The sequence below is a fragment of the Sylvia atricapilla genome, chromosome 4 (genome assembly GCF_009819655.1).
Source record: "Sylvia atricapilla isolate bSylAtr1 chromosome 4, bSylAtr1.pri, whole genome shotgun sequence".
Classification (NCBI taxonomy): domain Eukaryota; kingdom Metazoa; phylum Chordata; class Aves; order Passeriformes; family Sylviidae; genus Sylvia; species Sylvia atricapilla.
The window spans coordinates 60,159,900-60,186,249 of NC_089143.1; the positions used below are offsets into that span (position 1 = coordinate 60,159,900).

Below are 26,350 nucleotides of genomic sequence, written 5' to 3' on the forward strand. Positions count from 1 at the left end.
ATGCAGCCAGAGAGTGGAGCGAGAATATGTGAGAGGTGCCAGAGCTGAGATTCCCCTGAAGTCTCTGTGGACATTGGATAAGTCCATGGAGAACTGTCTCAAGTGGGAGAAACCCCATGCTGGAGCAGGGGAAGAGTGTCAGGAGTCTTGCCCCAGAGGAGGAAGTAGCACTAGAGGCATCATGTGAAGAAAACTGACCATAACCCTCATTCTCCTGCACCACTGAGGGAAAAAGGGAAGGCTGATGGAAAGGTGTCTTTAAGATTTGGGTTTTATTTCTCATTACCCTATCCCAATCTGGTAAGAAATTAAACTGCAATCTCCCAGTCAACTCTGTTTTGCCTCTAATTGGTCTGTAATTGGTCTCACCATCCTGTTCTTGATCCACAAACTCTCCAGCTAAGGAGGGTAGTGATACAGCAGCTTCAGTGAGCCTCTGGCACTTAGCCAGGGCCAACCCACCACAAATAACTATAAAAGGAGACAATGATCCAGGCCATTTTAGAACAGTCAGTGCACAATTTCCATATATATGTTTACTCTCAAAGTTTTCTGATATTCTTCAAAATCAAGGTAGGGTTTAAATATCAGCTGCTGTGACTGAATAGCACACTAAGACTGCCAGAGTAGGTTTCTAAAACAATGTACTGACCTGTTCAGAGAGAAGTGAAATACTGAGTGCAGAACGAATTTGAATACACTCAAATTTCCTTAGAAAAATGTTAGTACATATATTGGCTTAACTCAAGACTCACACTTGTTGTCAGGAAGTAGAGGATTTTCTGTAGTAATTGAGGAATAAAGTGTCAGGAAGGTCATCAACAATATATACAGATTGAGACTACATATGTGCCAGATGTTTTGAAGACACACAAGCAGAAACATGCAAAAACAACCCAAAACAACTCAGAAGTCCAGTTGATTGTTATTCCTGAATGTCACGTATTCCAACGTCTGCAAGCAGCCGTAAGAGAAATATTTATCAGAATACTAGCAAGAACAATCAGAAAGTAATCATGCCACCCACAAAAAATTAGATGGCAGGACTACACAAAACAGGAGTATCTCATACCTGGTATGAGGTATACATACAAGGAACTCTTTGGTTTGGCCTGAAAAACTGGTAATTGGTCAATGAGCAAGTAAAACTAAAACAATCATGGTAATACCTGGTTTTCTCTACATATGCACTTGTCCAAGCTGCAAACACTGAAAAACACTTTAAAATCCAAGCTGGTACATGTGTTTTGAGGAAAGTAAATAGTTCCAGGTACACATTTATGTGTCTTTTTGCTTTCTGAGAGCACTTTTATTTTTCTGAAAATGCGGCATCACCTATTTTATCTTTTCTCCAGGACAAGCATGCAAGTTAGCACGACTTTAAGAAAAATCAGCTTTCTAGAGCTTGGGCTACAAGGCTGGAGTGGGTCTTTTTCTTTCTTTAATTTGAGGGGAGGAGATGAGCAGTTGAGAGGAAAGCAGGGTTTGTGGTAGGGTGTGGAGAAGAAACCCATAGTATAATTCTCACAGTAAAGACAACATGAAGGAAAGGAAAGGCAACTACTACAGCTATACTGACAACTCTTAAATCACTCTCCATATCCAGCTAGGCTGTCTGTACTGGATCTTGTACCCTCCAATTTCTAACACATCAATCCAGTGTTCTGCCAGCAGCTCAGCTGTACCACAGGCTGTTCATTTTTCCTTTGGGATCTCTTGTTGATCTTCAGCACAGAAGAGAATGTGTCACATCCTCTCACAATCTTTTCAAATGCTTCCTTCTATTCTCCTTTTACCTCGGACAGTTGTTGAGCCTTGCTCTGCCTTCTCTCTACAGCCTCTATCTATTCATAAAACTTGAGCTGCAAAGCTCAAGCTCTTTAGAATTTGGTGGGGCACACTGTGATACCTTCAGTCAATTGAAAATGCAGCTGCTGAGATTAGCTTACTTTCTTACTGCTCATCACTTCTTCAGATCACTCTACTGGCTCTTTTTCATCTGTATTCTAAAACCCAGCTCTCCAAAACTGTATCAGAGTTTCCCTCTCACGTTTCATCTGGCATCAGCTCCCCTCTATGCTGCTCCTTACTCTGTTAAGCACACAGAAGCAGCAAGTCTGGCCTGGCATTTCCCCCACAAGCACTGACTTCTGCCACAAAAGTCTGCTGATGAAGTTACCACTAATCAGTTCCTCTTCTCAAACCAAAAAAACAGCTCAAAAGGAAAGTTGACACCTGAACATACAGGAAGAAAATTAAAGGAATGGTATCAGGACACATAAACATGTCACTGTGCATTACAACAACTGTAATCCTCCCTGCTAGTTAAGCCATTTCTAAAAACAGACTGTCTTCTCCAAGAAGTAGTTTCTGTGTCTTAATTCTAGATGTCCTCAGAGGTCAACAAAACAAATGCACCATCAGAAACTGATTGTTTGCAGTAAGCTATGTGGTTTGTTTCCTACCAAGTGGCCTCTGGCACACTCAAGTTGCTCTGAGTAAGCTTCGTAAATCTCAAGGAAGCAAACAGACCATCTGACAAGTGATTCTGTCAGTCCCTCTGCTTCAGCCTTCACCTTGTTTCCTGCTCTCCCAATCCAGATCCGACAGGGAGAGCTGGGATGAGGGCACACTAAACTAGTGGTGACCCTGTTTGCCCGTCCTTGGAGGAACACATCATTTTGTCAAATACACCATTGGTGCCAACACCAAGTCTCCTCACACAGTTCTGTTGAAAACTTTTTATTTCATTACTCATACTCTGAATTATCCAGCATTGTATGCATTTTTAACAGACTTCATTCATTTTTAAATAAACCTTGCATTATTTCTGTCCCAAAAATAAATGAAAGGAGTGGAAGCCTTTTACTTCATGCTTGTTCTTTACAGTATTATTAGAAATTACAAAGAACTCGCTGAAATGGGTAATAATTTGTTCAGTGATGTGGTTGGTTATCCAGGAGATGGCACCATATCCCCAAAATTCACAGGCAATGCACTCACAAGGAACGAAGCATTGGCAATAAAGATACTGCTCATGCAGCAACTTCAGCAAGTCATTTTACTCAAAAAAGTAGACACAACTTACATTTTGTAGATTTATCTGCAGGGCCATTTTGTAATGATTGAAGTCTTTAGCAAGTTCATATCCCTGGTGATAGAAAGTGAACAAACCCTGAAAAAATGATAGCACCTGAAACAAATAAAAGACTTGTTAGAACAAACTCCATTTTCTTCAATACGGTTGCTGCATAGGCTTTTTTGGAAAGACAGATTACAAAATGATTATTTAAAAATAAATTTCCACTAATGCCTACACTTTATGGTAATATTTAAATTCAAATGATGATCTACGTATACAGACATTTGGGATGGTCCTGTCTCTGGAATTTCACAACTGACTTCCACTTTCCATTTGACGAAAGGGAATGTATATCCCACGTTCCCAAACTTTCCTACGTAATGTTTTCCTACAACTGCTCTGATACCAGTGATGTCTGGAACACTTATTTGTGCACAAGGAGGTAATGATCATTCTGTCTCTTAGTCACCATTTCCCTGGTCATTCCTCTCTCTGCTAATGACCACGTGGAGATGACTTTCACACCAGTCATCTGGTTTGCTGGAAGAGGGAAGCTTTTCCCATTGCTGCTTTTGGTGCACAGATCTGACCTTCTGTCAGAACCAGCAAACGACCCACTTGGCATATGCTGACATCAGTATTCCAATTTAAAACAACAAACAAGTTGTACTACACAGGAAGCAGCATGAGGTGTAGTCCTGCATAACTCTCCTGTTTGGTTCAGGGTGCTGGAACAAAGCATGTGAGACAGAAAAGAACAACTCTCTAAAGGGAACAAGCCAAAGAATGTATTTAATAAAAGTCTGAAGTAATATAGCAAATAAACCATTTTCAAAAAATGCAACACCCATAAACTTTAAGTATTATTAAGGGAAAAGGAAATAACAATTTGGTACAAAATAATTTCAGCTTTCTGGTCTAGTGTAAACTTCAACTACAAATTAGGCAACATAAAGTTCAGCCTCATCCAGAAGGAGCTTTCAGAAATGAGAAAGAGACATGTTGCAAGAACATAATTTGAATATCCATTTCTCTAGTCTGCCTCTGAGGGATTTCAAATGGTCTGAAACACAATAACCAAATGCAAAGCTATTTGGCTTAGAAAAATATTTTTCTAAAAAAAATTTTTTAAAGAAAAAAGCCAACATATCTACACCAAAAAAATCCCACAATCATTATTTTCACAGCATTTTGCCATTCTTTAAACAATGCTAATATAATTGCAGTAATTTATTCCCCCTTAAGTATTCTTGCATTTTTTTTCATACAGTAATTATCTATATTAAAATAGACAGTTCTTACTAACTGAATAATGACCAGCTATTTTGATTAGGGCCATTTGAAACTTTTTTTCATTATTGCATTAAAGCAATTGTATCAGAATAAAAGGACAGGCTTGGCCCAAATGCACAGACTTCAGAGCATGGAAAATGAGATTGCTTCTACAATCCATTCTCCCCTTATTCTCTGCATTACACTTACTGTTCTCCTGTTGTTTGATTAATTTGTATTTAAAATTACAAGTTAATGTACATTTAAGAAAATTTTAGAATAAGTTCTTCTCATAGATTTAAGAAAGTCGCATCAGTGCATGAATGATTTCCTCCAAAATTCAATTAAAACCCTTGATTTCTGCACAGATTCAATTGCAAGTGAAATTAAACATATCAGGCTACCCAGTAATGGGCTTCTTACCCAGCACCCTACTAATTGATTTATATCTGCAATTCTTTACTAGCAGGCCTCTAAGCCCACCCTTCATAATTAAAATTAGACTCCTCACATTAGTCAGCAATAACATTTCACTGCTTAGAATACCCAAGGCAAAAATACTGACATCAACATCATCTTGACTCCTCTACTCTATCTCCCAAAGTGAATTGAGGTTTTTGCAGTACAACAAAAGGTTTCACACATTTTCTTAAAATCAACATCAGTGAGTTCAAATCAGCTCTTCTTACTGAGGTAGGACTTGACACGCCTGGTTAAGTTTATCTGCACTAGGAATCAGTGCAGATGTAACAAGTTGGTTTAAATTCGGCTAACTCATGCAATTGGTGGTGTTTTCCAGAAAGCAGAGCTTGGCTTTTGTCCAAATGCATTCCTTCTCCATCCCTTATGGAAGGTAGAGTAGGTTGAATTCACTGATACTTACAGGCTCCACACACTCGAATTTCTTCCTCTCCTGAATCTCCTGGAGCTTGCACACATACTCAAGGGACAGCTCATAGAAGTGTTTCCTGTTCTGCTCCACCTGGTTATCTGCCTGCACACAGAGCACACCTCATCACATTTCACAGACATTCTGCAGACAGCTTCAGGATAACACACACACTTTAATGGCAAGCAGATAATTTTCACCATATTGAGGGACTTGTTACAACATAGATCATTGATTCACTTTTGAACAGCAGCAGCAATTCCCTTTCACTAGGTAACGTGTTGTTTTGAATCATGAGGCTAGATGTTTTAGAAAAAATCCAGCAACACCTCTTCAAGCTTCTTTTCCACAGAATCCAAATTTCAACAGCACTGCAAAGGTACCTGCCCAAACAGAAAGTGGGAGCTAGGAGTATTTGCCATTAGAAAAGAGGGAAATTGTCTTCCCAATCAAATTAAGGAAGAAAATGTGGTTTGTTTTTTTTTTTTTAAACTGCAGTGCTGATGCTCTAAGTTTCACCCTATAACCTAAATAACTGTTGTAAATAGCCAAAATGCTGTTGCACCCATCTTACACCTGTGCTCACTCTGACTGGCAAGAAATTAAATAAAGTTCACTTATTGGTACAACACTCCACAAGTTTCCCCAGAGCAACAAATATCTAAAAATGCAACTTATCTGCAGCTGATATTTAGCCGAGCTTTGCAGAAATGCCAACACCATATTGATGCTGAACAGTTACATTTCAGCTGCCATCCATCTGCATATAAATATTTCACTTTCTACCATCTACCTATTATTTTATGAAGTTATTATTTAAGGTACATGTAAGATTCGCTGAGATGAATCTTAAAACTTGGTAATAGAAATTGTCATTAAAATACATTAAAGAAAAGGTTACTTTAAGTAACTAACACTTAGTCTTTGCCCACAAATATAATACAAAATGCTTCTTCAGTGAATTACCAAAGGAGGTGAAAGGACAAGACTTTCTATCAGACTCTTTCTTAAATACTGAGACTACATCCTTCAGGCAGAACAGTGACTGACTGCTGTGCTTTAAGAGGATAAGCCAAATTAGCTTTAAGACAGTTTTGCCTTAAGACATGCTTTACTGCTCTGTTCTGGAGAACAGTCAGAAGTTAAAGGGGCATAACCACAAATGCCATTAAATAAATAAATCCCTGACAAATACTTCGGTAAGTAAATGTGTTTCAATAAGCCATGCCATTTTGATGCATGCCATAAACTGTGGAATTGTTTGAGTTGTCAGTCTATAAACACGGGAATTGTTTGAGTTGTCAGCTAAGCTTCTAATCATATATACATGAAGGGTACCACTACACCCTAGAAAGAGACTGAAGTGGATCTTCAAGGACATCTGGCTCACCACACAATCCTGAACAGATTATCACATCTCAGTTTTCTGAGACATGAGCCTCCCCATGCACCCAGCAAGTTGCATTGTAGTTTGTGTACTGCTGAAGAAAGAGAAAAATAAGACACACACCGTGCCTTGGTGAAATTACAGGAATTATCCACCACCAGGAGAGTCAAAAGTTGTGTTCATGTGAAGACACACTCCACACCATGGCATGTTTTTCATCAAATTTTTGTCAAATTTATCCCTGCAGTATTTATTCCAGTCAGAAACTGACACAGCTAGATAGGAATAAAACTAAATTATATACATTATAATGCAACTATATACACCTGTTCTGTTCTCTAAGCTTATGCAAGAAATTGTTTCCCATTTCCTCTGACAACATGCTGCAAGGGCCTTTTTTCTTTAAACTGCTTATACATTTATACTTCAAAATTAAATGCATGAATGTGAAGAATTTCAGAACTTCTGCTCAGGAAACTTTGAAGGACATTTAAAACAAATGTATTTGCTCACATTTGTATTTGCTAGGTTGCACACATGCTCTAAAGCTTCAGGCTATATTTGATACAGCTTCAAAATGCCTCTTACAGGCATTATGTGTTTTTCCACTGAGGTTAGGTCTCATTTCAGATTTGATATTTAGAACCATTTCATCAAGCGATCATAATCAGCCCTTTATCATCTTCTCTGAGTCAAGTTCTTTGTCAGCTGATCAATTTGACAGAAGTACAGGTCCTGACACATGAGCCGTGCCCACTAACTTCACTGAGACAACTCAATTCCCCAAAAAACACTTGTTGACACGTCTCAGGGCCTATGTTGCAAATGCAGCATGGTGAAGGGACATCTTAGTGAAATTCAAGAGTAGAGAAGTTCCTGGGTAGCTTTGCCAGTAATATTATCCATTTCTTGTGAAAGATGGCATAGAATATTTGGGATGGAGTAGAGGACAGGGACAGGAGTTATCCCTGAGGAAAACATTAAGGTTCTTTACAGTTTAAGCATTAATAATTCTGACATAATTACATTTATCGGGGGAAAAAAAAAGTCCTTCTGGCTACATCAAGTCTCTACAAAATTTCCCAGCAGTCTTCCCACATACTATTTGCTGTTGCTCCAGAAATAAAAACTATTACAAATAAGTTAATGATGATAATAAACCAGAGAGACAGAAGGAATGCCAGGCAAAACACATCTATCAGTTATAAATTGTCAACAAACTTTTTTATAGCACTACTCAAAAAAATCCCAAAACAAATCTTCAAAACATGAGAAAAAGAAAAGGCACGAACCCACTTTATTTGGGAATAAAAGTCTTGCTGTCCTCTGCATAAAGTGTTACCACAGGACATTCAGTCAATACTCACAATGGAATGCAAATCACATGAGTGGTAAAGTCTTGTAAGAAATGCAGTTTTTCACAGTATGTTTGCACTTCACTATTCCCTCAACTAGACATAAAAAATGACATGATACTCAGCGCTTAATACACACAAACCCCTTGATTCAGAAAGGGTTCCAAGTTCAGTGGAGGTACTAAGTTCAGCAAACCCTGCTTTTCTCACCAATCTTTCCAGATGAGGATTGTTTTACCACTAATAACGCTGTTTCTGCATTTGCACAAGTATATTTACCTATTCCAAAGCCTTCCGCATGCATAAAAAAGAGAGGCCACAATACCTCTTGTAATTGTAGCTCTTTCTTCTTAGCTGATAAATTCAAATGTTTTTCTAACAAACTGTAGTTCTTCTCTGTCTCTTTATCAAACTTCTTCTTTTCCTCCTAGACACAGAAACAAAGTAGCAACCATGTAAATATGAAAGTGTACTAATTTTCTTTTTTTAAAATTCTAGTTCATCAGGAACAAAGAGAAAAAATATCATAGCTCCAGTAAGCAGACAAAAATATGATCCATTTCATTTTAAAAATTAATTTGAAGGCTAACTTGAAATGAAATTCCATCACATCCTTATGGTGTAGCTTATCACACAGATGTTTATGTCTTCTAAGTTAAAAAGCAAAAAACCTGACCTCTTCTTGATTTATTGCGTTTTTCATTACTTACAGGCATAAATCCACACCATCTTGTTTTTAAATAAAAGGTATTACATGGAAATACCAGTTTCACTGAAAAAAACACTTTCTAAAATTGACAAGGGAAAAGTTCCAACAGCTCAAACCCTAAAGCAAATACACCTCTGTATTCCCTCAAATCTATAGGATTTCTTCACTTTAAAGCTATACAACAACCTCAGTGCTGAATTCCTATTTCTACCCGAGTTTTATGGTGCCCATGACAAAAACCCAATAAAAATAAGAAACATACATAAAATTTAGTATCACAGTATCAAAAGATAAACTCTCACAGACAAGTATGAATATGATTTACACAATGCAAATCCGTTTCTCTGACCACCAAAAGCAATGTATTGGAAGAGGGACAGTCATTACATTCTTTTAGGAAATCTGAGTTTCTGAATGTAATTTAGTAGAAGATATTGTAAAACAAATTGATTCCTCAGTTCCAGTGTAATTAAGGCAAAAATCAGTGTTCATTAATTCAACCAACCAGTTTCGAAGCTATTTTTAGTATATCTGAATGCAATTGAAAATTAATCTCAAATAGGTAAAATCAAGTATTTAAGTACACATTCAAGAACTGACAGATTTACTCATCAGAAGGATACTACTTCAATTATAACATTTTTCCTAATCTGTAGATTTGAAATCACATTTAAATGTATTCTAACCAAATCCCTGGTAAAACTCTACAGACATAATTGCGCTTTTCTTCTCTTAACCTTTCCTTTTGAGTAATACTATCTATACTATATTATAGGAAACACACAGTTTTGTTCTCTGAACCATTAGATTCTGAAGATGGCATTACATTAAAGAGGCTGTTTAGGATTGCTTCTCAGCAACAGCTTCTACCAGAATTTTTTTCCCCACTCTGAGACTCAGAATTTCCTTTAAAACAAGAGTCTTTAAAGAAATTTGTTATTGACTGAGAAATATGAAGATATGCATATAGTATCAGGGTGATTAGAGATAACATATCAGCAATATGGGGAATTAGGAACAAAGGGTGCAGGAAAAGAGGCGAATCTCTGCGTTTATATTAGCAAAATTTCCATTGATGTGGTGAACATTTCAATGCTCCCAGAAAAAATAAAAATAAATAAAACAACCAAAAAAATCCGAAGAGTTCTCTTCACTTATTAACAGGCAAAGCCAGAAACTTTACACACATAGCTCAGGATTAGTGCAGCAACACCTTCATTAAGGGGTAGTTCACTAAGTGTCTCAGCTTCCAGCTCTATGAAACTAAACTTTCCTCCTCTTCTTTTTCTTCTGAAGCTTAACTCAGCCTTTCATCAGCAAAGGGATGTAAGACACAGAAAAAAATCTCAGGCAGCAGATTCAACTTTTATTTTGCAATACTAGAGCATAAACCTTCCCTAAAGCAAATACTACACAATGTTGCAAATATATTTCACCACTAGATGCCATAGCTTGGTTTTCAGAGCTAAGCAGAGTTGTATTTCCAATGTCAATGTTTTGATTATTTTGAATTAATATTTGGTTACGAATATCCCAAGAGCAAAAAATTTTTAGAGGGTTTTTATTTAAACATTATACAATTATCTGAGACTTCTATTAAAAGGTCATTGAGAATTCTGCCAAAAAAAAAAAAAAAAAAAAAAAAAAAAAAAAAAAAAAAAAAGGAAGAAGAAGAAGAAGTTTAGACCAGAAATAAGAGCTACAGCTTCACAAGAAACATCCACCCAAAGAAAATGAGAGATGTAGGCTATGTGAATGTAACTTGTGTTACAATCATCAGGGAGAGAATTCTGACTAGGAAATGAGTGAAGATATGAGATAACTTAAAGCAGTAGGAGTTCTCACCCTATGATCAGCAATATTCTTTAACAGTAAGAATATTGCTGAAATAATGCATTCATTACACAGCTGCTTCTAAGACAATTGGTTACATTCAGAGCAAATTTTCTCTTTCCTATGAAGACTGACTATATTACAGACCAAGATTGTGTATTGATTGGCTCACCTAATATACTTCCCTGAAGTCCATAAAGTTACACAAAGCTCATTGTACCATTGAGCTGAAAGGATTTGTGATCAACAGAGCATTTTCAGTTCATGAACACTGAAATCATATGCAGAACATGTTAATCATTCCTGCCAAAGTCAAAATGTATAGTGTTCTCATAAGCGAAACACTGTCTTAGCTACTAAATATCACTGGTGATGATGTCACAAAATTGTAAAATAAACCATATGCAGGTGTTTTGAAAATGTATTAAGTTTTGTAACAGAAAACTGCAATAAATGCTGGTTTCTTTCTTTTCTACTTTTTTAAATAAGCACTTACAATTTCTCACTGCAAGAAGGAAGGCAGATAGAAACAAATTTCTCTTTGTTGCTTTTATCCAAGTCTAGTCTGTACTTAATACATGAAGTTTACTGTGCTATTTTTTTAATATCCACAACTAGTGACAATCTTAAAAAAATGACCAAACACTTTTATCAAAAATACCTTCAATGAGATCTTGTCCTTAGCCCCTTCATCCCTATTATTCCCATGCATACAGAGCCAATGAGTTATTTATTAAAAAAAATTAAATAAAGGCCATTCTCACTTGCAGGTGGCAAAAATGCAGTTAAAAGCATATGGATGAGTGAGCTCCTTTAGGTAGTTAATATTTTTCAGCCTCTGATTGTGCAACTGCAGGCAAACACAAAGCCAAACAGGGTTACCCATTAGGAAGAGGGGGCAGGCTGTTAGCAGAATTCTTCCTATTCCAGACAGAGGAGATAAGGGAGGTGGGGAGAAGGAAGGGAAAGGACACATTCTTCTCTTCTTGAAACATTCCATTTGTTTCTGAAGCACGTTCTCAAAGTAGAAAAAAAAGTGTGAACACATGAAATATAAACAATCATATGTTTCTGCCAATTACGTGTCATTATTACAACGCAATCCAAGTAGAGAAATAAAACAAACTTATAAAGGCAAGGAGGGACAAACCTTTACAGCTCCTAGCTGCTCTTTCCTAAATCTTTCCAAAGGTTTGATCAGAGTTTCAGTAACACTGAGTGCCTAAAGGAAAAAAAAAAAAAAAAAAAGCATGGGTTAGGTTTCTGTAGCCAGATTGATGAGTCACGTCAGCATCAGCAATAAAAAATAAAAAAAGCAAGCAAGCTCTTGGGGTAAAATAATAGAAGCATGCAAGTTAGAACTTCTAACTAAAAAAAAAAAAAAAATCACATCTCTGAGTTCATCCAAGCTTACAAAATTTCATAATTCAATCCACTATCAGGAAAATTAAATTAAAACAAATGCAAAAATTTCAGCAACTTTCCAGTTTGCACCCAAAATTGCAACTGCTTCATTTGTGCCAGTCTTGCAGATCAGGGTGAAAGGCCTCAATGACTGAACACCAAGAATGAAAGGGGACACATGAGTTTCACTAGGGGATGCAAAAATTTCTGCAACAAGAAGCACTACAGACAGCTGTGGAATAGACCAGTGAGTAGCAAATAATAATCTTTTAAGACAGTTAAAGCCATTAGGTATTCATACAAACCTCCAAATATTTACACACTTTAGTACATTATTAAGACCTTAAGCTAAATTATAAAATCAAAGAGGTGCAAAGTCAATAAACAAGAGGTTGAGATGACTGGGTGAGCATCCACCAATGCACTTATGATATAAAATCTCATGGCCAGAATAAAAAGAAAAAAAGGGGACACAATATTCCATCATAAGACAGAAAACTGTTGCTTATTCGATCTGGACAACTACAAATTCACATGAAATTTCCCTGAAGATGGAGCAGGGCTCTGCTTGGTGCAAACAAGACTTCAAATTTTAAAAATATTAGAAATTTCAGGAAAGGCTGGTACTTTTTGAACACAACAGCAGCATGGAAAAGATGGCAAGAGCATTGCAGGTGTGAGGGAGCAGACAGGATCCTTTTGGTCTGCCCTAAGGGAGACACACAGAATAAATCATGCCCAGGACTGGGCTTAGCGCGGCCACTGGGCTGGGATGCCAAGAGCTCAGGCAGAGCTCCCTGGAATCCTCCTGACATACAACAGAAGCCTTTCTCTCTCCTTCCTCCCCTTTCCTCTCCCTTTATAGTGAAAATCTTTAGATAAAACATCACATGCTTAAACCGGCCTTCTGGAACACTTCTGAGAAATTCTTATCATAAAACACACACGGGATGTACTGGAGATCTGGCACAACAGAGATCTGAAGAGCGCTGTCTGCTCCCACCCATCCCTGGAGCCATGAGGGATTACTGTGGGAGTCATCCTGCCAATTCACTGTAACCAGAGCAACCCACATTTCTGCAGGGCCAGCACAGCACACTTAACCTGCAGCTAACTGGAAACCCAGGCAGCTGGCAAGTCTGGGCCAAACTGGGTGCTGCACAGTCATCCATGGAACAGCCACATCCTAACTTCAGAGCACATTTTCTCAGCCCAAAACTGCATCCATTTCCTGATTTCGCCAAACGCATTTTAAAGCACCCTTCGGTGCACCCTTAGTGGGGAGCAACAGGAAAAGGAGGAACTCTCAAGTCAGAGTGGAGAGCATGGAAACCACACAAACAGTTCTTCTGCATTAGAGAACTTTTAACTGTTCCTCTCTTCTAACAAAGTGAAGGAGAAAGCTCCTCGGAGAAAAACTCAGAGAGGATGGCACAAGCTTCCAAGCAGTAGAGCACCACAGTTACAGAATCATTCCAAAGCATTTAAAGGTAACAACTGAGCACTCACAGGGTTAGAGGGTTAAAAGTAACTAACAAATGACAAGTTGCTTATTAGTTGTTTGAACTTTAACACAAAAAATTGTAAGGTTAACACGCATTGAAAGTATGCTGAACACAAAGTCCAAATCAAAACCATGGCACTTTGATGCAACAAAGGAAATTTTTTTTTAAAGAATAGAAACTACATGAATAAAAGGCTGTGCTTCATAAAATAGCTGGGCTGACTGTAAATCACTTGTTCTGCTACTCCTGGGCAGTATAAACCATGGGAACCACTACAGGAATTTGTTTGAAGCAGAAAATAATCTTTAAATCAAAATGGGATGTTCTCTTCAGCGACTGCCAACAAGCAGATTCCACTGCTGCCAGTGGGATGATATGCCAGTAATTCTTTCATTAAAAGAAAAACAAGATTCCCCTCCTTCCAAAAAGACATTTTTCATCTGGCACAACTTAAACTTTTGTTAACAGATGCATCCCCAGGTGCCTTCCTTAATGGCACTTATGATTTGTCACCCTCTTTGCTTTCTGTGCCTGGGTTAAACGACAGGACTCCTGATTAATTCAGAGTGGAGTGAGATTTCACAGTCTTTGGTCAATCTCACAGAGCTTCATACCAGGCCATACATTAAAATACAGGACTGGTAAATTCAACAGTGAGTTACAGAGACTGTAATTCTTCTGACTGACAAAGTTTATACATCCAACACATGATTAAATAGAGAGGCATTCCTGCTGTTTTCCAATAGAATCCAGTGCTTGTCATGAAAAGGCACAAAAAAAGTACAGATAAACCCCCATTATTTACACTGCTATTCATTCTTCACTTATTTATAACTTGAAAACTTACAACAACTCTTTTTTTTAAAACTGTAGATAACAAACTAGCAAATAGGAAATCAGTGAAGGATTAAGTGAATGTATATGCAATTATCACTAGCACCTTCCTTTGGAACTAGAATCACATTAAAATGTAAAATTTCCAGGAAAAGTTAAACTAGGCATTTAAGTTAATTAATATGAAACTAGATGTTCCTTCCTCTTTCAACTTCTGTCTTGACTTTTACATTCATTTTCAACCCTGTACTTCTCTAATCCTGACAGACTGTGACAGGAATGTGCTATTTAAAAGGACATTTAAAAATCCCTTTCTTTACATCTCTCATCTATCCAAATCTACATGAAAAAAATATATATTCAACTATATCTGGCAGGCAAACTGTGGCATACAAGTCATCAGTGAATCAATCTAACGAGGTCATGTCTCAGATAACAGAATCTTAACCAGCTTTGTGAATGTCAAAGTCTCAGGAATGCTCTGAGAAATGTTTAACCTGATGTGCACACATGTCTCAGCCAGATAGTTCCAAACTGCTCATACTATTCTTGCTCTGCTTGCAGCACCTACAGAAAACTCAAAGAATTAACTTGAACATAAACCTGGCAACAGCAGCAATAAAATCATCAGAGCCATCAGCACCTCAGAAGATCACGGCATCCAACATTTCCAACATCCTGAAGCACGCTGTCAGCTCTGTGTGTCTCTATTTCAGATGCCTTTACAAAACTCCACATGCTGAGGCAGAGAACAGTGATAACCTTGCCTTTTCCAGCTCCATTTCCTCCACAGAAATAAGTGACAGACCATAGATTAAGGGGTCCCAACCACTCTTTCCAACTGCAGCCCTCAAAGGCACAGGCTAAATCCATGGACAAGCTTATTCACGGCTGTTGGATACTTCCTCAATCAAGTCAACAAGACCCAACAGGTCACTGAGCAGTCGGTGCCAGTCCACACAGTGACTCCATTTAGACTGTCACTCCTTCCCCTCCCAGGAAAGGGGCTAGAGGTGCTTAGGGACAAACTGCTTCCCCCAAGATCTCCTCCTACACAATGTAACCTGATGGAGAAGACCAGGCACCAGCATTCAGTGCTCCTCCTGCCTTCTCCTGCAGTAGGCAGGAGCAGGCTCTCTCAAGTTCCCACTCCCTTTCCAGGTACAACCAGGTTTATATTGCAGAGGAGGAAGGCTGCTTACACAGCCTGTAAAGGAGTAGCAACCCACAAGAGCTCTCCCCAAAGTGCAGTGGCTAAAAAGGTTAAACCAACCTAAGTTAATCAAAGTTTGTCATTAGACAAATGCAGCACTGGCCTCCCAGCCTTCATCCTAAAAACGCCCTGAGAGCTCAGCCTTTACTGGAAGCACTGGAAATTGCACACTGCTCATCAACAACCCTGGTGGTGAGGTAAATAAATATAAATATATAAATATATACATTCTGAATTGAAGGACTCTCCCATTAAAAAAAACAGGTTTATTGCGAAAGAAAAAAAAACAAAAAAAACCAAGCTCTAAACATACACCTTCCTGCAGACTGCACTGACACATGGGAGTGCTGAGTTCCCAACTCCCATCTCAGGAACTGGAATGCAGATGGATGCCTTGCATAAAAGAGGTCTCATTTCTGAACATACCAAATGGAAAGATTTATTTGTAGTCAGGGGCAGGATTGCTTCTCCCCTCAATCAAGTTAAGAGGGAGGCCACCAAGTCAGTAAGGCAAAGCTCCTGAAACTGAGCAAGTGTCAGTGAAACCAGATCTGGGAAGGAAGCTTTGCCTTAGTGAGTGCAACAGAGAAGGCAGAAAGGAAGCATAACTAGCAGTGATTCAGTAACAAAATAGTTGACAATGCTGCTAAATAAAGAAGTTTACTTTCCAATAAAGATATTTACTACTACAGCTGCTCTTCTACTCACAGAGGATAGGGTTGTATTTTCCCTAAGAAAACGCACCATTCAGCTTAATAATAATAATAATAATAATAATAAAAGCCAATTCTGATACCTCCAATGTTGGGGAAGAGAGAACTATACGAAAAATATTATTTTCTCCAACAAGTTTCCCTACTTCGTGTGGCGATTGGCTACTGAAATTTCTCAAAGCATTAAGACCTATGCCTGAAACCTTGTACTATTAAAAACTGCAGATACAATTCCACTACTGAAGACACCAGATGTTACTTGCAAAGCCTGAATCTCTATCCTTTCTCTTCCCATGAGAATATGATTTGCTCTTATAGTTACACATGCCCCCAGCTGGCTGCACAGACAACTGCCCTGCCAGCCCTACTGACAGAGGTGTCCATATATAACATATTATATATATTTTTTTATAACCACTATAACTACTCCTCAGCACTGGTTTTGTATTTTGTTGGAGCACTGATGACTGCAGAGAGTGCAACAAGCTCCAAGACTCATTATTTTGTTTCCAAATCAAATTTTCTTCTGGTAAACATGTCTGGATTTTCTCCCCGCTCTAGAGCTTTCCCTGTAGCTTTAAAATCACAGATAACAAACAGGCCTCAGGTGCACATTGGGAATACAGACACAGGAGTTTTTTGGTTTTTAGAAGGCCTGCAATGTATAGACTAAAGGATTTTTAAACAGGTCTCATAGCACATTAATACTTGTGTGTCTTCGCATGTATGCAGAGGCTATAAAAAAGAAGTGACATCCTTTGTTGTGGAGGAAGCCACAACGTTGTGGAAGTGACAAAAGAGCCAGGGGGACAGGTGATATATCTGACTCAGAGATAAAATATTTAGTGCACTACTGAAGCATATGTAACAAAACACATCACCTCCCTCTTAGGTGTTCCAGAAAACTACCCCTCAGAGTTTGGTAAGAAGACAAGAAGTTTCTCAACCATTCCCAGGGGAATTTCCTACACCACTGAGCCACAGCCCCGCAGGCAAAATCCTGTCCTCTGCACTTCCCAATTCTTTCACAAGCAGCAGCCTTGGCTTACAGGAAATGCAAGAGCTGGACTTCTGAGCTCACCCTTCTAGTGAAAAGTTATTTCTTGTTCATCTCCTGGAAGTTAATTACTAATCTAAAGGACAGACAGCTAAAAAGGCCTCCTATGATCCATCTGCTATGATGTGCCCTGCTCTGAAACGCTGCCTGCATTGATTCCCTTGTCATGAAACTGCTGGCCTCCAAAATCAGATTAGTATCATAAGGAAACAATACATAATTTCCTTTATTAAAAAAAGATAATTAAATAGAAGTGAGTTTTATTAGACATAATTTACTGAAAGCTATTTAGTAGTCCTGTCTTCTGAATAAGTTTATTCTTATGCAATACATTTGACTATAAAGAGAAAAATACTACGAAGCCATAATAACAACAAACAAGATAACAACATAAAGAGAAACAAGAGAAACAGACTTTCTCTGCAGCAAATCACCTTTCCCCATCTGCAGTGAAGGAAAGCTGGGGATAACTCCCCTTAAAAATCTTCCCTTAGCAAACCACAACACACAAGAATACTGGTCTGATTTTCACACCATAGACATCGTATGTGGTCAGATGATGATCCTGAACAAGCAAAAATCTGCTCAGAAAAGAAAACTGCATAATGTCCATTTTCTTGGCGCATGGCAAAGCTCACCACCGAGCAAAAAGATGCCCCTGAAAGTCAAGGAATGCAGCAGCAAACCACAGCATCAGTGTTCAGTCAAGAATGAATTGCTCAATTGTCAGTGCTTTCCTCCAGAAGAAACAGTGGTGTTATTAACAACCAGCAAAATCCAAACTGGTGACAGTTTTACAATGCAAATTCCAAACATTTCCCAATGATGAACTAACAGAATGAAAATTCTCCAGTGAATTATGTTGGTGCATGTGAAAGCACAGAGTTACCTGGAAGAGGAAGCCAGTGGTAACTGAACTTGGCAGCTTTGTTCACACAGAGTGGGAGGAACACACCCAGATCTGGCTTGGCAATTTTTTTTCTATTGTACAGACAAATCGTCTTTGGTTTATAGACTGATGTGCACAAGTTCATATGTAATTCACAAAGCTATTTCAGAAGACTGTATATGAAATTCAAAACCCAATAAATGAATGAAACATTCAGTGTGAGGAATCACCAAAACAGAGCAAGAGGTACCTGAAATACTCATAGTTCTAACCTACATTCTATATTCTGATAATTACATGATTGTCATCTGGTCTCATGCCCAGCAAAGGAAAAGTGAAGGCTGGGATATGGCAGAAAATTGTTCTGCTTCTTTCTAAAACAGGAAAATGTTTTATTACATTGGAAAACTCGTGCAAGAAAGAAAACAACATATATCCTGCAATTAAGGTACTCAAATGCTGTTCCTGAGACATGTTGTTTCATCCACATCTCTATCTCTGCCTCTGAGATAGTCAGTGTACTGTTAGTAACCTAATTTTTCAGAAGTGGTCAACAATTATGTCCTTTCCACTGTCTTGGCAGATGTATTTAGCAGTCTGCACTGTCAGCAGACTTAAAAGGATCTGAACATATGGAGCACTACATAATGCCTTGAATTCCTATTGAACAGACCTTGAATGCATCATACATCCAAATACTGGGTATTTTTTTACTCTACATCAGTACTGATGTAATCAGTAAGTAAACTGATTGCTCCTTCACACAGATTTCTTCAGATTACTGTCAAGGCAGATTAAGATTTTAAAAACCCCTAAATACCCACATGAAGAGTGCCAAAGAAAAGCTTAGAAAAATTAATACCACCATCTTCACAGCAGTCAACTGCTGAATGAAATCCCGATATGAATGTCACTGGACAAAAGGGAACAGAGTTAGCTACTCTAGAACACTGTGTGTTAAGTGAGCACTTCACCTGTGAAATAAATACTCATGCACTTCAATATCTTATCGTAAGAGGTAGTTTAAGTAAGAACAAATAAGTAAATGTACATATTTGTACAGATTACTTAAAGTATATGTTTAACCTTTTGAGTGTACACCTTTGAATGTTAGCAACTTCTTTTAACGTGTGAAAGCACAACTGAGAAACCCTCTCCCTCTTTTTTTTAAGCAGAAATAAAAAAGAGACTAAAAGAGTGACTTTACAGGGATATTTCTTTAAAAATCTATAGATAAATCATTTCTTGTGCTCCTGATATATGCCAGGAATAACTCTGCTTTCCAGAGAGATGCTAATCTGGATTTGATTCCGCCAACTTGGTAAAACTGACAAAGAATGCAAAAGAATTTTTCAGAGGCCAAAATGGCAAAGATACCCACAGCACAAGAACAAAAAATAATCCCAATCTCCTGCAAAAAGAAAAAAAGAGAAGAAAAAGACTTTTAAATATAGCTGCACATTACCTTAAGACAGCTGAAGGAAATGGAATAGAAATGTGCAAAAAATGTAGCAGGAAATAAGAGAGAACATATGAAAGTAAAACTTCTTGTTATATTGCCTTGGGAAATCACAGGAAATATAGCTAGGTGAATATAATGGTATCAGAAGTCCTATGCAAAGAGAAATGTGATGAAATACAAAAAAAATAGCTGAGTACTTATGGGCAAAGTTAGAAAGAAGGCAAGAAAACTTTTTATTTGGCAACAGCAAAAAAAAATTAGGAAAAGAGGTTCTTTATATATATCTGAAAAGAGAGAGAAAGGAAGCTATAAAACCATCATAGAACTGAAATGAGTGTTAAATCAGTAAGACAACAGATATTAATTACCTCCACAAAGGGAATAAAAACTTAGTTAAATTATAGGAAACTATCTAAGTAAGGAAAAACAGGTGTCAAGGGAGTAAGGACTCCTTAAGAGCTATTAGATGGATTCCTACATTACACAGTTGAAGTATTAATTGCATTCAAGTCAGAAGGGGCTTTGCTTCAGAATAGTTTAAGGAAGTCAGCAAAGCAAACTAAAGGGAGAGGCAAGCAAGGTCCCAGAACACGGCAGAAGAGCAAATATGGCAGCAATTTAAAAGCAAGAAGAGGAAGAGAAAGCAGTAATTCTAACATAAAAGACAAAAGGTCTAAACACAGTGTAACTAAATTGAACAAGGAAAAATGCAGATGTAAACCACCACTTGGAAAGGGTAACCATGAAAACACTACTATGAAGGAAAAGTGATCAATTTTTTTTTGATGACTACTGTAGAAAAATACTCAAAAATTTCTCAGCTTTACTTGTAGTGAAGGAGACTCAGTATGAATATCAGGTGAAACAAATGAAGACTAAACATCAGAATAAAGAGAAATCCACGTTCCTGGATGGTTTTTAAGAATAGGTTAGACCAGCTCTTGACAAGGATCATGTGAACTCCAGAAGCAGAGAAAAGGCAGGACAGAGGAACTCCAAGGAGGTAAAGCACTCAAAGCCAGCACACCAAGGTGATAACAAGCAGGAGTGCCAAGCACTGCCAAGATTAACTCAGGGAAGAATACAAAAGCTATTAAATTTGGTTATGACTTAGCAAGGTTGGAATCAACAGGAAAAACTACTTAGGGGCAAGCTGGTCATTTAGGAGAAACCTGGGATGGAGAAAGGGAGGTGTGGAGGAAAGGACCAACAAACACTGGCTATTGGTACCTACCAGGGAACACTTCTCTGCTTATCACCACAGCTCAAATGAGGGCAGACAGTGAAGCCTGTTGTCCCTCACAAGAATCAAAGCTCCTTTTTGATGCCAGGAAAACTGGGGCTGGGAGGGAGGGTTTGGTGGTTCCCTGGAAAGCAGGGGAACAGCTGGGTACTGGGACAGAGCATCTGAGCATCACCACGCTGGGCCTTGCTCATCCCCACCTTTTCCTACCACCCTGTCAAGCTCCCTGTCATCCCTGAACTTCCACAGCACTTCTGCAAAGCCAAAGGAGAGGAATATGAGTCTTATGACTCCATTCACCCTCAACATGGAAAAATAATTTCCAGAATGTTCTCAGGCACAAAGTGATCTGTTTCATATTTGCCCTGGGGAGCATCACCAAGCTACAGTGCTGTGGAAAAATGTAATTTGGTTTTCTATTGACCACTCCATAATATTTTCAGTGAAATGTTTGGATTATTGCCGACATTCCTTTTCATATGCAACTAAACCCTTTGACCCTTGGGATATAATTTCTGCAATCTTTGAATGAGATGGGAGAAACGGTAAAACCATGAAGTGCAAGACTCCAATATCTGAATGAAATTATATCCACCAAATAAATATTAACCAGATAAATTTACCTTTCTGGTCATCATTCATTGTAAACACTGACAACAAGTTTTGTGGACCCTGGACTCACCACAATTTCAGAAAACCATGAGAAGTGTAGATGATGAACATTTACTTTCAGTCTAGAATGTATTTTTAGTGCAAATTTGCTTCATTTACAATGTGGTTGTGAAACAAATAACCCTTTTCTCGAGTATCTAAAAAACTAAAATGCACAGCAGTGTCTGAAATGCCCCTAGTCCTGTAATTATTCATGGATTTCTTTAATACTACTTTATGGGACTGAAACTTATCTATCTATTTAACTGACATCGAAGAGAGCAGTCCAAAATCCTCTGGTCATCATGAAAATAGTAAGGGAGGAAATGCTCAATAATGAGCATTTTTAACAAAGCCTGAATGCTTTTGAAAAAAAATCCTGCTATATACTTTGCATCTTAATGGAAAGTCTTTCGATCCCTGACCTCATTCCAAACATCTGTGAATGCAACATGCCCTAATATTCTCCACGGGAGTATCTCTAGAGCTCATGCCACTGTTAAAATATCCACTGAGAAGTAAAAAAAAAAAAAAAAAAAAAAAAAAAAAAAAAAAAAAAAGAGAAGTCAGAGGATTAGATGTTGGAAGTTCTCTTTTCCAGTCACCACACAACCATTTTCTCAGAGACTTATGGCTATTGTTACATAAGCTCACTCCAGAAATGATACATAACATTTGCTAGGCTACAGATGCAATAAAAAGGCCACACATCTGGTAACTCAGAGAACATATTCTGTTTCTATTTGGTATTAAATATTTTCCCCATTACAATTTATATTCCCCGTTTTTCATCAGTCACGGTTCTAACAAAAGCTGCATTTCATCCTTTCCCTATCAAGAAACTGACACTAGCTGGCTTTCAGTACGATAGCACCTTCTGTGTAAGCGTGGGCAGCAGACCAAAAATTAAGTTAATACAGTTTCATGGCATTCAGTTTGAACAATGGAAGTGTTTTACAATCCAGACAGACAGCACTGGATTCTGCACAGCCTGCTGTGGTGGTGATCTATCCCTGCTGAAGAGCTATTGATACAGCCACTGAAATGTGCCCTGTAATTCTTAAGCCATCCCTCAAAAGCCTGATATCAAAATAACGTGGCAGTTCATGAAGTATTTTTCATTATAAAACTTCATAAAGATTTTCACTGATTAGATTTGTGCAATTCATTAAAATAAAATACTGTTATGGATGGCAGGAAAAAGCAGAGTAAAGACTACATTGTAGAGTTATGAAAAACAAAAGTAGTATTGAAACATATTTGAGCCAATACCTACAGTCTGGCCAAACAACTTCAAACACTGAAAAATTGTCTCTACTATATAAAGACAGTTTTCAGGACACTGTGAAGAACCACACTGACCCTAATTCTGACCCAAATGTGGTTCCAGATCAGAGCAGCATACCAGAACAGAACACAACACAACACTTAAAGGAACCATGACTTTTACTGGGATCGGGACTGGAGAGAGAAACATGGAAAAAAGAATTGTTCACAAGTTCTTTTATTACACTTATCTACATATTCCTGCACTACAGGCACAGCTTCTGGCAGAAAGAAAAAGGGAACACAGCATATTAATCTCAGCTTCTTCACAGGGATGCCAAGGGATCACTGATTTCCAGGAAGGCAAAGATATAATCACATATAGAAAGAAATATCGAGAAATGCAATTGCTATCAAGTCAGACCTAACCACATTTCCCAGATGGAGAGTCTGGCCTGACTCAGAACCAAACTGGGTACACAGCAGCTGCTCCATGAATCTCTGCTCTGAAACAAAAGCTGGGCATGCAGCTGAGAAGAACCAGAAAGAAACCATCCAGAAAGAAACTCCCCATCTTCTGGAAAAGTTAGGAAACCCAGGTAGCAAGGTGCTTTGCAGAGCTCTCAGCCCCTGTTGTGTGTGCAGCCAACATGAGCCATACTTCACTAATTACACCCCAAGCAATCACAGGCAACAGAACAAAGAACACAGAACTTTTACACAACAGAGCAACTGTCTGCAGCTCCAACCTCTCACCACAAAGTTCAAATGGAAGGTAAAGGTTTCTAAGTCTGCTGCTTCATAAATACAACAGATTGCATCCCAGATCCACATCAGCACTGAAGCTGGAGCTACAGAGATCCTGGATCCAAAGGGGGCCAATTGCCAGAACTTGAGTGTCCCCTGCTACAGCATTAATTCTTTCCTTTTGCTTTTTACTGGAAATGGTAAAAAAAACTTATGGTGGTTTTCCCATTTGACCCAGCCATAATTAATCCAGGCATGACTATTTTAACCAACTCATATTTATCCATCCCTACCACACAGATTTCTTCTTTAATGAGAACTAGTTGTTGCCTGTACTCTAGACTACAGAACCAGAGGCTGCACAATGAAAGCTCCAACTGTTAAGTCAATGATATCAACACTCTGGTGGTTAACAAAGCAATAAAAGCAACTTCATTTATTGTCTTTGCTATGTGCATAGATTTTTTGCAGTCATTTATTGCAACTCACCAAAATTTCTCTTTGTTCTTCAAGATTTTTTAAAAAGTTTGAAAACTCGTGAAGTGATGCATCTGTAATACAAAACAATAAAAAAAGGTTTAATCGTGTTGCAGAATGGCATTGACAAAATAGAGCCACTCGTAGTCACTCTTACCTACCTATGTACCTTTCATCATCAGTCTCTGCATCACCAATGAATTCAAATTTAAAGTCTCTCAGAGAATGGGCAAATTTTCTCTGGGCTGCTGAAAGGTCTGCAAGAAAAAAAGCACAGGTTGAAAGGTAAGCAGTCATTTTAAGTAGGCCAGAAGATCTCTCTATGCCTAGAATAACCAACTTTTACAAGAAACTCTTAACACAGGTCTGCCTAAGGACATTACAGGACATCCACTGTTCACTAACTCTCTTCTGATAAGGAATTTGTCACACAGATTTCTTTATGCAAGGCTATACAGTAGAAAGTGCATGTGATCATGTGTATAGTATTACATCTATCCTTACAGTTCACTTCAAGTTAGGGCACAGGCCATGAAAACAGATCTGTAATTACAGAAGTTACGGGCACAACACTCAATGTAGTTGTACCAGTCGCCCTGCTAACCTAAATTCACTCGTATATTCATCAGCACAAATACACATCTTGGAGTTGTCTAGATACTATACACAGATAGCTCCACTAGTGAAACCTTTATACCTAAATATACATAAACCAAACACAAAAGAATTGTTGCACTTGAACGAGAAATTCCATGGAGTTAAATTCTGCCAGAAGCTGTACAGCATTAAAATTAATTTTTTATAATAACTGTTTTGTAACAACTATAAAACATTACCAGCAACACCAACTAACATTTGACAATTTGAGGGTCAGAGGCTGCACTCTTATATTCTTCAGGAAGTATTTAGACTCCATGTTCAGTCACAATACCATTGTGATAAACCCTCACTGAAACTCAAAGCTGTAAATAAACAGTGCACACACACTTTCTGACATGTGCAGGTTGGGAATGTCACAAGTTCTGGAAGGGATTGAATTGCTCAGTAGGAAAAAATAAAAAAAGATGCATGCCCTGATACACCTCTTACAGTAGTGAAGGTTTTACTCACATTTTTGCTGTCAGCCAAAGTTAAGGACAACTTAAAGTATTTAGTTAATCTATAATCTTTTCCTTATCACATGCAGTTCTGAAGAGTTAAGAAGAACTTCTAACAGGCCAGCTAAGCATTTTGCTCTTTAATATTAACAGGCACTGAAAGATTACCAGCTTGGGCTTTTTTGTTCTAGTTTTAGGAGGGAGGTAATGTCTTTGGGTGTTTTTGTTTGTTTGTTTGTTTGTTTTTTACCAACAACAAACAAAAAACCCACCCAATTTTATTACCAATGAAACCACCCAGTTTTATTACCAGTCCTGCGTCGAACACATCATGTATTTTATCACGTCACAGTATCAGATACTGAAAGTTCAGTTCAATCACTTTAAAGGTTAAGTCAAATACTCTACAAACAGCAAAACAAAGTCTAAAATTAAAAAAAAAAAAAAAAAAAAAAAAAAGCTTTTTGTTCCTTTTCCTTTCTTTTCACCCATTTTTCATTAGTCCTCTCCTCACCCATTGTGCAACAGAGCTGTTCCCTCCTAAACCTGTGCATGTACCCTCCAACACAAGATGTTAGCAGGATGCTGCACAGGGTTGAAATAACAAGGATAAGAAGGCTGAAGGAAGCAGTAACATAACTCCCATGTGAAAGGAAACATGAGTGTTTTAATTCAAACGTCTTGTGGGCTGAACAGCTGCTCGTAAAGCAGACAGCCAAAGAAACAGGTTCTGTTGGCTGTGAAAGGCTTATATATGGAAAATAACAAGGTTCTCAACCATCTAATGTTATGCTTATTTCTGAGCCAGGTCACAGCACAAGGCTGAAGAGAGTTTATTTATGGGAGAATGGCTCCAACAACAGACTCTCCCAAACTTATTAAATTTTCTTGAATCGGATAATCCCCTCCCAAAGCCCTGTCATATGAGAGCCAGCCCCACGCTAGAGAAGGAACTGTTTATTATGTTTTCTCCGACTTGTAGAGGTGAAGCATTCCAATAACGTTGAGCAAGGTACATGCTAAGAGACTCATGCAGCACCACACACACACGACACCCCCGTTCCCCTTCACGGACTGAACAGGTACAAAATCAGTGAGCTTATGAGCCTTTCTAGAGTGCTGACAGACTGCCACCTCTCTTGTGACAGTGGCAGCAAACAAAACCTATGGCCACACCCAGCCTCTTTCAGTGCAAAGTCCAACATCTTCAGTCAGCTTGGGAATGAGCTGAATTAAAACACTCCTTGACGGATCAGAAACATACA

The 26,350-nt window shown here is 38.2% G+C and overlaps 1 protein-coding gene across 1 annotated transcript in view; it reads right to left on the reverse strand.

The window, feature by feature from the left end:
* The window catches only part of ARHGAP10 (Rho GTPase activating protein 10), a 138,395-nt gene that overhangs the window by 73,864 nt on the left and 38,181 nt on the right, over positions 1 to 26,350 (reverse strand). The window contains exons 2-7 of the mRNA XM_066318066.1: positions 24,150 to 24,245; positions 24,001 to 24,062; positions 11,678 to 11,749; positions 8,311 to 8,412; positions 5,238 to 5,348; positions 3,089 to 3,193 (exon numbers count right to left, since the gene is read on the reverse strand). Coding sequence (XP_066174163.1) covers positions 3,089 to 3,193; positions 5,238 to 5,348; positions 8,311 to 8,412; positions 11,678 to 11,749; positions 24,001 to 24,062; positions 24,150 to 24,245 — 548 coding nt within the window. The remainder of the gene's footprint in view (positions 1 to 3,088; positions 3,194 to 5,237; positions 5,349 to 8,310; positions 8,413 to 11,677; positions 11,750 to 24,000; positions 24,063 to 24,149; positions 24,246 to 26,350) is intronic.